This window comes from Cavia porcellus, unplaced genomic scaffold (assembly GCF_034190915.1).
Source record: "Cavia porcellus strain 051 isolate PalLab524CR breed Dunkin Hartley unplaced genomic scaffold, mCavPor4.1 scaffold_1, whole genome shotgun sequence".
Taxonomy (NCBI): domain Eukaryota; kingdom Metazoa; phylum Chordata; class Mammalia; order Rodentia; family Caviidae; genus Cavia; species Cavia porcellus.
This window is the reverse complement of record NW_026947484.1, coordinates 73,762,649-73,775,929: the sequence shown is the minus strand read 5'-3', so window position 1 is coordinate 73,775,929 and position 13,281 is coordinate 73,762,649. Positions and strand designations below refer to the sequence as shown.

At 37.5% G+C, this 13,281-nt stretch overlaps 1 protein-coding gene across 42 annotated transcripts in view; it reads right to left on the bottom strand.

The window, feature by feature from the left end:
• Positions 1-13,281, bottom strand: part of Trpm3 (transient receptor potential cation channel subfamily M member 3) — a 764,333-nt gene that overhangs the window by 190,123 nt on the left and 560,929 nt on the right. For 41 of the 42 annotated variants that reach the window (XM_063249808.1, XM_063249797.1, XM_063249827.1 and 38 more), the window contains one exon: positions 9,945-10,119. In XM_063249808.1, coding sequence (XP_063105878.1) covers positions 9,945-10,119 — 175 coding nt within the window. Of the gene's footprint in view, positions 1-610; positions 3,731-9,944; positions 10,120-13,281 lie in introns of those variants that run through there. The other variant, XM_063250034.1, reaches the window with a different exon arrangement.

The window sequence follows — 13,281 nt, the reverse complement described above, 5'->3', positions numbered from 1 at the left end:
AACAGTTCAGATAGAAATTGACTGCTTCCTTGGACCTCAATCTCTCTAAGGTAACTTCTGGTAGTATTTTTATTTTCCCCATTGGTTTCATGACTCAATGCACTAGTGGGTGACTGTCTGGTAATCTTCCAAATATGGGGCTATCTCCAAGAGCCATGCTAACTTTCAGTGTAGAAATTCATAGCATATGGGCTGTATATTCCTTCCTTTGCCTCAGTTGACTGTGCTAATCTCCAACAGCATACTCTCTCCTATGCCCAGATGTGGTCTCAGAATTATTTTCAAACAGTTTTAGAAACCACCACCAATCGAGTTGATTTGGCACTCAAGTTGAAAACTTCTTGCCATTCTTGCACTAGAGGTGATCAAATCCCAAATATACTACAAAGAGGGGTAGAGGTACTAAGATTATAGATTCCATTCTTACATTTTAGGTCTGTTTCCAAGACACATGATTTTGGCAAGCATGTGTTTATTAGGTATAGTTATTTACTGCTTATTCAAGACCTGAGGGTTTCTACTCATAGATGGACATTCGATTTGTGCTGAATATCCCCAGGACACATAATAAGCATCTATATCAGTTCTAGGACAGATGGTCGGTCAACAATTAGGATAATAAATATAGGTTTTATTGAAACCAAGTGAAGGTCTTTCTAGACAAAAGTGATACAGATTTGAGTTATTCCTGGCTTTCTGTTTTAATGCATTTGTAGTTTCGCTGTGGCAGAAGAATGATTTATGGCAGATAGGAATGCTGTATGTAGTTTTCTTGAATCCTGTAGACCATAATCAGCGTCTGAGACTTGGATGAGGAAATCTGGGGTAGAATCTTTACGAACGTTCCAAACATTAACAGTACAACTGATTGTGATATTAATTCACTATATTGCTGCAGGTTCTAATGATAGCCAGACTGGTACAAATTCATTTTCTCTGAAGGACAGGGATTAGACATGGGGACATTTTGTTATCTGTGCCTCATCGAGATTAATTTTTCAATGTATTTGCAGATTTTAACCCTTTTGCAACAAGTTTTTCATGAGTGAAAGGCTATATTGTAGAATCTGAGGGAAATGAAGTGGGTAAAGAAATATATTTATCCTTCTCATGGTAAGACAGGGAGTCCTGAGATGACAGGAAATGCTTGCAAGCAGGGGAGAGGATCGGTTAGCTGGGTAGTGGGAGGGGAGGGGAAGGTTCACAGACTGACAATGCTGCTGTTAATCATAACCATCATGATGTACCATTGATCTCTTGCACATAAAACTCTGCTCTAGTGATTTGTTTAAAGGAGCCTCCTGGGGTGATTCTGAGGCAAGGCAAAGTCTGAGAATTGCAGATCTAAGCCTTTTGCTTTCAGCTAAGCAAACTATATTTTGTCTGCTTCATAGGTTGTAATTCTACTTGAGATTTCATTTGAGAAAAAGTAGAGGGGCTATAAAAAGTAAAAATTTGGTACTGGAGGCTGGGCTCCAGTGATTGTCCATGACAATTGCTAAGTCAAAGGCGAGTGTGGTGGGTAGGGGGGTGGATGAGTTTCCAGTCCTCGCCCTAATCACTGTGTCTCCGGAGCAGGCAACCTTCCCAGTCAGCTAGTACTACTTCACTTTTAAACACCTTTTCCCATATATACCTTGCCCATAGTGAGAGAATGATTTGCAGAAGTAGACCAAGGGCTCTTGTGAAATCCATGTAAATGAAAAATACTACCAGGTAGGTCTCTCAGTCCTGTTACAGTGCAAGTTCCTACGGTACAGTTTGCTCTTAGGGGAAGAATTTCAAGTCTGACATGTTTAAAACCAGGTGCAGCTGTGGTAAATGAATAAATGGGGTGGTACTTGCTAAATTACACTTTTCAAGTCAGTAGATTCCATGGACCAAATGCAGCAGAAGGTACAAAGTACTTGTTGTTACAGTACCATGACTTGCAAGAAGAGTACACAGAAACTGGCAAGGCTATTTAATTTATTTTTGGTACCAGGGGTTGAACTCACAACCTCCCGCTTGCCAGGCAGGCGCTTGTGTCTCTGAGCTATATCCTCAGCCCCTGGTGAGACTATTTTTGAAAACATGATGGAGTATTAAAAATCTAATTTTTAAATCATAAAACAGAATTTTTGAAAAATGTGACCCATGGATGGCTCCAATTGAAATTATCTAGGATTTTGGTTCCAACTGATTACCTGGGTGCCACCCAAAGTCCATCAACATCAGGAGCTAAGGAGGAAACTACAGGTTCTAAAGCTCTTCCGGTGATTGTCATGTGTGAAGTTTGATAATGACAGACTTACTGTGAATGTTCTCCATAAAACCAATAGCCCACAGTTTGCTAAGCAAATGTAAGAGGATCTTTAAAATTCTCACCTGTCAGCAATGGGCTTCTTGAAAGTTGTAGGTTCTCTCAAAAGTATTTCTCTACAATAATGGATTAATGGTCCAGCTCATTCCTGATGTTTACTGTTCATGTTCAAAAAATGTTCTCCCAGTGAGCTGGTAGTGGAGCAATTCTAAAGCAAAGGGAATCAATGTAGCGAGCTAATAGGACAATTTAGATCAATAAAATGTTTTCCCTCCACAGTACCTACTTCTCTAAGCTCCAGATATATATATATATATATATATATATATATATATATATATATATATATTTAAGTCCACACAAGTGCTTGCCTGGCAAGCGGGAGGTTGTGAGTTCAGATAAATATATATATATATATATATATATATATATATATATATATTTAAGTCCATGCTTCATTCACTCATCTGGACTGTGAGATTAAATAGCAAATTGTCAGACAAAATTATTTTATCTTATTCTGCATTTCCCTAAATAAATGGTGCTTCTCTAGCCTTGTGGGGTTTCGATACAGGAACTCAGTGATATATCTGTATTTTATGCATTGCACGGAGTCAAAAATGGCAATAATGCTGTGTGGAACTTTTTACATTACTCCAGCTTATAGCCCTTTTCACTTTCTTAGAACTCAGAAACCAATATTCAATTGAAAGTCATTAGCTATACTAATTCAAGGAAGTACACATTCCTTAAGGAAGAGCATATTCCTTGAGGAAAGTTACACATATTTTCATAGTACTGAGGGCATCAAAAACAAGCTTTCAAAAAAAATAACTAGTGATTGAGTAGTTTGAAGAGTCAAGTTCTCAATTCTATTTTTAAGCCTGAAGTTAAAATTTAAATATATATGCATATATAAAGCTATATGCATTTGTTTTATACTTGGTTACATATTATTAAGTAGTATGATAAGATGTAATATTATTTATTGGCATAAAATAAATACATTGAATTTAAATATAATTTCAATGTAATAATATATATCCACAGGCAGGCAGAACAGTTTATGCCTGGGTTTCCCAGCTGCTTGGGAGGTGACGGCAGGAAGACCTGGAGTTTGAGTTCAGTCCGAGGTTCCTTGGGGTTACTTAGCAAGATCTGCTTCAAATAAAAAATAAAAAAAGGGTGGGGGTACAGCTCAGCATTTCCTGGGTTCAATTCTCAGTGCTACAAAAAAAAAAGTGTGTGTATCTATGTGCATTCACACAGACACATGGCACTACCATGCCAGCTCAAAGAATCTGGCTCCTTTACCAATTTCCTTCAATCCTTCTCAGTTGAATCTTTTTCTTTGTTGAGTTATACAAAAGAAAGTACAACTAAATATTACTTTTTTCCTTGTCATCCAGGCAGAGTTTCAGTTTAGATCTAGATTTTGATGAAAAAAGAGAAGAAGAGAAATGGATTATATTACCATTTTGTGGATAACTGGCACAAACTAGTCCATTAAGGGGACGCTTGTGAGAATGTCTCACTTAAATCTGTTCTCCTCTATGTTATATGAACCCTCAGTGTCTTTATTAAAGCACACGTGACCCTCTGGTGTGTTCATATCTGTGTTTTAGTATCCATGAGAGCTAAGGTCAGCCATGTACATAGTAGGCTCTCAATAAATGTTAAGTGAGAAAACAGTTTGAAAATGTTTTTGAACAAAAAATCATAAACGTTATTTATCTGCACAAGAATTGTTCAAGATTTCTTACTGTCCTTCTAAGAAAGTCATACAAAAGAATCAGACTTTAATACTTTGTACAGAATATTCTAGAAAAAAAATAAGATGAAATTACAAAAAACTAAAATGGACACTGGAAGTCAGCATGCTTGATATCTGTTTCTTTTTCACTTGACATTCCTATTATTTCTGAATCATGCTGGAACATAAGCCATTGAGATCAATTACTTTGTCTATGCCAATCTCATAAAGACAAATGATAGGGCTTTGATGTTCTTTGGCTTTCGCTTGAAATCTCAGGAGCAGCAGCAGGAAACGTGTGTGGCATGAATGACATGCCCCAAAGAACACAAGCACCTCTGGGCTTCTAAAATGTCCAGTTTTCTGTGGCTTTCTCCTGTCTTTGGTCATTTTGATGCTTATTCAAAGAGAAACCTCCCACACATCTCTCCTGGTAATATGTAGTTATATAATTGGAAACCATGCAACGTATTTTTCCATTTTCATCTCTAGTTGTTCCATTTGTGACTTTGCCTCAGTTAATCAAAAACTGAAAGAGCCCTTAGTAAGGTCCCTTTGAACTTTAAGTCCAATTTTGACTTGAAATATATTATCTATTCTTCTCCCAAGAATAAGCCCTTGTTTATTATTCTTCTCTTTAACTCAAGTCCATTGAACTTACAAATCAGAGCATTCTCCTCCTTGACAGTGTCTGCCTCACTGATAAATACCTGAAACTTACTCATTAAGCCTTTCTGCTACCATGGGGTATCTAAAAGTGGTAAATCCTGATGACTCTTTTTGGGGAAATGATGCTAAAATAATAAAAGCACTGATAATAAAATGGTGATGAACAAGGAGCATCTCAGCACACGTGCACTCAGATGTGCGTTTTGATGCCAACATTTTTCATCCGTCAGTACTCGTTCACTGACTGATAAACGAGGATAAAGGTCACATTTGTCTGCAGTCTGAGACTCCAGGTGGACAGTCATCAGGGAGACGAGTCTGATTTCAGGGGCCTACAGCCTGAAAGACATTCCCGAGTATGGGTAATGTTTGTTTTGTTCAATCAAACACAAGGACTGAAGTCCAAATTTAAAATCTTAGTTAATTAAAGCTAATACTCTTTGGATAGCATTATTGCCTTTATGTTTGTAGAGTTACTCTTTTGTGATTAAAAACTATTTGATACTATTTTAAAGCAGTGACAGTAAGGGAAAGTGATTGCTAACTCATTCTAAGTTATGAAAAAGGAGACATAGAAAATCCATAGCAACAAGGGAGAACAGGAATTCAACCTTATCTTTTAGGTAGCGCATGCCATAGAGCAGGTATGGACAGAAAAGGATAAAAGTAGGATTTTTATTGCATTTATTCTTTAGTTAATTCAAACCAATTTGCACTGTGATAGATCAGTCTTTTTCTACCTCAGATAATATCATCTACAAAAGCTAACCAGTTTTGCCAAGTATATTTGCTTCATAAGTGATTCTTTGTAAAATTTATATTCTTGGAAAAGAACTTGAAAGCAAAAATAGGTGACAAGGTTAAGGTATAAGTTGTGAGAGTGTCTAAGCCACTATTTATGCTTTGATTTTGTGACTTTGGCAACTGTTTTTTAAGACGACAATAAGTAATGCTTCAACTAGCGATTTTATGATGTTAATTTTTTTGAATTTGGTATTGTTCTACCCTTTTTTTTCTATTTTCTTTAATTTTCTTTATTTGAAAAAAAGAGAACAATATGCAATACAACAACCATTGTTAAATTTCTTTCATTCTGTTTTGAAAACCTATATTATTATTGAGTTTGCTGTTGTTTATGTCTTTTGTTTTTCTTTTCCGACTTTTTTCTTTTTAAAATAAAATAAAAAGGTTTAAAAAAAGAAAAAAGTCATAGCAAAATATACACATTTATAGTTCAAAATATACACATATATTATTTTTTGTTTTGGTACCAAGGATCAAACTCATGACTTGAGCTTGCCAGGCAGGCACTGTGTCACTGAGTAATAACCCTGGTATTGGGCATATATTATTGAATAATCTACAAACGAATTCAATTTTTAATATTTAAATTACTGAATTTTAATATTTAAATTACTGAATTTTAGTATTTAATACTGAGATAACAAAGATATAGATTTAATCCTGAAATAAAGATTTCATGAATAGTGTATGCTTTTTCTATTTTCATCTAATTTTATATGTACTATAATACATTTTTCTACATAGGTTGTTTATATAAGCATAATTATAGTAGTATATTTAGTTTGAGAGAAGCATGTCCAACTCTGTTGAGCTTTAGTGGAAATCAAAGAAGAAATCCTTAGCAGTAAATAAAGTCTAGGTGGAACGATTCTTTTTTTAGCACAAAGAAGGCATATCACTGCAAACTAATGTTCGCTGGAAATAATTTTCTAAATTGGCTGCACATATGTGGCTAGACAATTTCATATCAAGCTAAATAAACATGATTAATTCTGGCAGTTATTCAGATGGTACAGAGAAACATCGGCCTTCATTTCATCACGATAAATTCATCATTGCTTTCCTGGAGCCAAGAGCATATTTTTAATCATAACACAATATATATAATGCGTCTGTGTGCAAGTGAAGCCTCTCCTTTGCTCCTAGTAAGTGTTCAAGTGTTCCTTAATTTTTAAAAGTCCCAAAATATAAAATTATGCTTAATTCTTTACCTCTGTGCTAGTTATGTGCATGGGTGACACTGTATTCTTCGATAATCAATCGTGGTTCATATGTTCACACAGATCCCATATAGATTGTGGTTTTGCATATTTTGACCACAAAACAGACGTAAGATGGCCAACTAAAGTTAAAAAGGGCATGGTGATTTGGAGTCTTCATTTTGGTATTGGGTAGAATGGTCTGGGTAGGGAAAGAAAAAATCTGTGACGGAGCATCAGTTTGGATATTGTTTTGTAAGCAGGGCAGCATGGTATTTACCTTTTAGGACTACACACAATAATGAAAATTTTAAAATTATGCACAGAGGAGGCTGACAGCAGCTTCAGTATACTTAAATATTAAAAATAGTATTGTTGAGGTATTTATGAGAAACAATAAAGCACCTGTCACAAAACGTATTTTGGGGAATTTTTATACTACAGGAAGAGGAATCCTAGCCTGGGATCATGAGCTGTGTGGCCTTGGACAAAGTACTTAACTCCTCAAATTTATGTTCACTAAGTTAAATTATCCAGTGTTCTTTCTGGCTGTAAAGGTACAACCCTTATTAAAATAGACAGAATAGAAATCTTATAGAAGAGTTTAAGATTTTCAAGGCACACAACCCAAAATAGTAGTAAATAATAGATGCTAGGTCTGGAATTTTATCATGTTTAGATCTAGAAAACCTAAAATACTGAGATGAACAGCTTTTTTATTTAGCTGTTTTGGAAAGGAAAACTGAACTCTGGATGTGAAGTTGTGTCTACTTCATAGGAACACAATAAAATAATTTGTAAACACCAGAAAGCAAAAAGCAAGCCAACACTCTAAAAAGTCTTGACATTATGTTAAAGTTGCTATCATTAGGGAAATGAGAATCATGGCTAAATTTATAATAAACACAAAGCACAGTTGAGGGTCTGGAACTCTTTTTGGTAAACAATGTGAGGATCACTGGACAAATGCTCTCTGTTCGGGTCTTTAGCTATAAAATGATCAATACTATATAGCTCTTTTGCAATTAAGAAGGGGACCAAGAGATGGAAGGAGGGTTCGAGGGGCTTGGAAGGGAATGTAAAAAGCATTAAGATGTCTTATGTACATATACCAACTCCTTACTATGTATGTAATCATTTTGCTTCTCAAGCATGCATTGATCAAGTAAACTTTTAAAAAAGAAAGAGTATGTGTCAAACTGTGTTGTAAGTCATGGATCATAATGTATTTCATAGAAGGGTGCAGTCATGCCGCTTCAGATCACAGCTTTTTATGAAAGTCATGGTATGAGATGAAATTCGAGCATATGGTTATGATCCTGAGACCAGGTTTCAGAGATCTCCCGGACATCACCTTGTTCTCCTCTTGTGAAGAAGAGCATCAATCAAAATATCCAACATCAATATGATGTTGACTGGTTTTTGGCTTGCATGGAACTGTGAATTGAGTGTGTACCTAGGAACACTACTGAGAACTCTCAATATTATAAGGGTTTGTTGTTTAAGAAAACACACGCATAGAAAACGACCTCAAAACGCAAGTAGTTTCAACCTCTCTCATCCCAACGCTGTTTCTCACATTGCTCCTCGTATGACAATATTAGTGACATAGCAATACGACGGAGTGTCCTCATCCAGCTTTTTCACCAACTCTGGTACCCTGTGACTTGTGGCTTTTCCTCAATATCAAAATGTCCACGAAAGGTAAATGTTTTAAGTTCATTCAGGACATGAAGGCAGCCATGACAGAGCAATAAAAGACACAAAAGAGGACTCCAAGACCGCTTCAGAAAGTGGCGAGAATGCTGAGCTAAGTGTGTTTGAAGTGAGGGAAAATATTTAGATGGAGGGAAATGGCAACGTGACTTTTAAAGCTTAAAAAGCAAAGAAAATGGTAATATTTACATTAAATTTGTAAGTGGCAACTTCAGTGAGCATTTTTGCCCTCTTTTATCGTATCTAATCTTTAGGGCTAGAATCAGTGCCATGCGTGCTGTGTTTCGCTGGAAGGCCGGTGTCCTGCATCGTTCCTTAGCTCACACCTAGGTGCCTGAGCTGCCAGGTGGACTTGCTGCTCCAGCAGCTCACCTGGAGGGTGAGCAAAGACAAGGATGGGAAGAGAAGAGATGCTACAGGGCTAACATAGCGACTTGTAAGGCAGGCTGGGTAAGGAGAGGTGCAGAAGGGTGTCCTATGGTAGGTACTCTCATCTGTCCTCTTTTTCTGTAGATACTACAATAAAATAATGTCAACTTATTAGACTCATAGTTTCATGAGACTGGCAGTTGTCCATTATTCTCAGTATCTGGCACACAACTATATGTTTATAAAAGGCATGAATAAAAGATACCCTTCTCTTGTGGAATGTCTTTCTCCCATTTTACAGGTTAAGAAAATTGGGTTAAGAAGTTCTTTGTTTACAATGTGATGGCTCCTCTGAGTGTTCTCTTTTCAACAATTCATATGCTGGGGTGAATTACTTTGATCTGTAATTTGCAAGTGTGCCTGGATTTCACTGCTCACTGTGTGTGGATTCAGATTGGAGGGGGCTGGGGAGAGGGTGTCTTCCTGGTCTTGCAGGCTTTGTGCCCTGGAAAGCATCAGAGGATTGATAGACCATGTGAAGTGGAGAAGGGGTGGTTGGAGAGGAGATTACACAGGATCAAAGCCTTTACCAGTTCTGAGATTTTATCTTCCAAACCTGTCTAGTGGGATCTGACCACACTGTCCAGTGAGTGTTTCCACAACTGCCTGCGATGCTGGGGTTTAGAGGGTAAGCTCAGAGGCTGCATCTTCAGCTTCTTGCAGGGGAGTGACCTATATGAGTTGATTCAGATTAGCCATGCTTGGTGTTGTCATATACTCCAATTCTTGCTGTCCCTTCTTTGGAGGAAGAATGAAAGGAAGGAGGAAGGAAAGAAAGAGGAAGGGAGGGCCCATCTTATGAACCCCTTTCTTCCTGATCCTTGTATTATCCATGTTGGCATAGTGTAGATTTCATGGAATTTCTCATTCCATGAACATTTAGACTACGCTCCTCTGTCCTCACCCATTACCCTCCCACCATAAGCACTGTTTAGACTGTTTCACTTACAGCTGGCTATGACATGAGGTCTTGGTTTAGCTACTGAAAGCATAATCATCTCCTACCCTCTTCTCCAAGCTATGAACATAAGTTTGCACTCAGGGTTCCACGGTGCCTGTGGAAAGTACCTACCCGCCTTCTTCTGAGTATTTATGTCCAAATGCCAGGATGTCAGATGCCCGTCCGCTGCCATCACAGACAACCACAGGCACAGGAGGGGTGTCTCGCAAGTACTCCAGAACAATGGAGATCACGTTGGGTCCTCCTTCCACGATGAGTGCCACCACGGGAACCCCTTGGCCGATTCCTGCATTAAAAAGGAAAAGAAAAGGGAAAAAAAGAGGAAAGAACACAAAGCCAGCAAACCAAAGAAACAAAAAGAGAAACAAAAAGCACAAACTAAAATTACTGAGCACAGGGAGGAAATAACATATGAAGAGATAAAAACACTAAGCGAAAATTTACAGAAAACTTAGCGGAAATTCCCCCCACCCGCACCAAGGCATCTACTCGCCTGTCTCCCAGCTACTTCCCGCAAGAGCAGGGACAGCTAAGACATTTTTCACTGCAGAGCATATGGTAGGGAACGGAGGAGAATTGGTTAACAGAGAAAGCACTGGGCTAAGAGCCAGGAGATGAAGCTAAATGTGATCTCGAGTCTCTTATCTATCCAGTAGTTTAGTTTCCTATGTGAAAAATGAGAGGTTAAAAATCACCACCTTCCTGAAGTTATCACAGTAGAAGGAAAATGTCTAAATTGCTCTTTTTATTAAAGACTGCCAAAATCAGTAGGGGGCTTGTCGAATTGACTGCTGGCTGGGTTATGGGCCTCTATATTCCGATCAGAGATGACCAGCTTGATTTGATTGCTAACAGCATCATGGTCATGGTAGATGACCCAGTAGATATCTGCCACAATTGTGTCCTTTACCACTAAGCAAGGCGCTAGGCACAGATGACATTTAGTATACATTTTTCAGTCCATTGAGTTAAGGGGTTTTACAGATCTTTTCTAAGGTATTAAAGCTGTTCATTCCTAGCTCTAAGACACTGCTGACTTCAGGTAAAAATTTCTCTAATAATGGCATTGTTGTGTGTGGTTCAAATTAATATATTTAAGAGAAGTATTAAAAATAAATGTCCATGTAAAACATGATGAAATAGAAATTATACTGTCAAGTGCAATTTCAATATTGTCAATTTTTACTGAATAACTTCCTTCTTTTCAATTTGGTATTGCATTGTATTTTCTCTCCTTAATGCCTCAGAAGTTAATAGTACCATAAAAAGGAGATTATCTAACAGAGAACAAACACTTTAGAAGCTCCAATCAAAATTCAGTGCCACTTCTGTAAATATGAACTTCAACACTAAATCTTTGGTTATCTGAATTCTCTTTCTTATCCCTCTTGTCACAGTTTTATCTAATATAACAAGAAACTCCCAGTTACAAATATGACCCATTTTACTTTTAAAATATGACTATGGCAGTCTTGTAGGACTTTATCTCTTGCAAGTCAGAACAGATTATTTTTTTCATAGTTTGACTTTTAGCCTAAAGGAGTGGCCCAATAGGCCAGTTACAAAAACACAGGTGCTGTTTAAATCTACATTTTAAAAAATGCGAACAAAGCAGTGGTTGTTGATGAAGGAAGAAGCCAAGATTTCTTTGTATTCTCCAGAGGAAAATGAGAGGGACAAGTGAGCTGGGGTCTCCTTGTGTCCTGTGGATGGGGAGGCTGAGGATGGCTCCATCAGCTGCAAGGCGTGGGAAGTGGAAGGCGCTGCTTCTCTGCCTTAGCCTTGAAGCCCTCATCAGTCATGAGGTCTCTCCCAAGCTCTGTTTGGGTATCTATGAAGGAGACACTGCCATTGCTGCTGCTTGTGACACTGAAGGAAGTTTCTATTGAAAGCTGCGTCTTAAAAAATGACAAGGGTGCCATAGGTTCACCACATTGTCCTAGATGGGACATTCTAGAAGGTCCATTGTAGAGCCTGAGACCATGAGAATACTATGGATCACACTTTTCAATTTGGTATTGCTGAATTGAAATGTTAATGTAACAGCACACTCCTTTTACGGGAAAGTCTGCTGTCATAAAATAATTCACCCCAATAGGGATTTGTATTTATTTTAATATGCCTTGGAAAAGCAACATCTTTTCCAATGCAATGTCTAAATTATTTATGATGTATTTCCTAAAATACCATTCTTTTTAATTTTCCCTTTGCTTTAGCATATGCTCTCATAATACTGACTTTACATCAATAACATGTCTTGTTTTATATCAAAGGATATATCTAGCCTTATTCCAGAATTTTCTAAGAGAACCTGGAATTTGCCATATTTTAACTCCTGAGCATCAATTCTGTCAGTAACTTTTGCTACAACTCAAATAGACCAAGTGTGATCCATAGTATTCTCATGGACTCAGGTTCTAGAATGGACCTTCTAGAATGTTCCATCTAGGACAGTGTGGTGAACCTATGGCACCCTTGTCATTTTTTAAGACAAAAAACATTAACATTAACAGGTTGTTTTTTCTAAACCAATACTCAGGTTTAATTGAAATGTTGTAATAAATGTGATTTTTGGGTTGCAGCTTGAGCATTTTCTCTAAATGGGTCACCATAACTGATCTAGGTCCTGGCATATGACAAACAAATGGCTGGAAACCTCCCCTCCCTTTGAGAGGCTACATAGTGCAAAGAACCACTTTTATAGACTTGAGAGTTATAAACCACCAGTATATTTCTTGCTAATGTATTTGTCAATCTGTCAAAATGTTAAAACTTCTAGAAATAACTATTTTGAGGGTAAGATTTCTTAAAGTTGGAATGAAACTGATGGTCAATTAAGGTGATGTAAGCAAATATGTCAATCCAGTGCTCAAGTGCAGTGCTTGAATTTGAATAGTACACAGCATTCTCTTTTGTAAGTATTAAATCTATACCTCTGTATTCTACCCTCTTTCCTTCAGTGATAAAATATGCATTTTTCCCTAAAGACAAAAAAAGGTGTTATAGTCTAAAATAGAAGCACTTTTAAATTTCTTAGTTATGGGAGGTAAAGAATAAGACTATTTCTAAAAATTCCATGCTCAGCACCATTGGTCCAGATGTGTCAATTTCATTGGATTAACGCCTAGCCGATTAGTAAAGCAAGCTCCTGAGTGTGCCTGTGTGGGACAAAGGGGCATGACCTTGGGTATTGTGTCTGGTCCCTTACCTGTTCCTCTCTGGCACTGTTCCTTGCCCTACTTCCCAACTTCCTTGAACTAAGCGACTTTGCTCCATTATGCCCTTCTGCCATGAGGTTTCTGCATTGGAGCCTGGTGACCACAGACTGAATCCCCCAAAAACTTGAGCTAAAGTCAACTCTTCCTCCTTTAAGTTGTGGGTGCCAGGCATTATGTCTCGATGATGGGAAAGTTGACTAATACACTTAGCATAAATTTTCCTTGCCAAG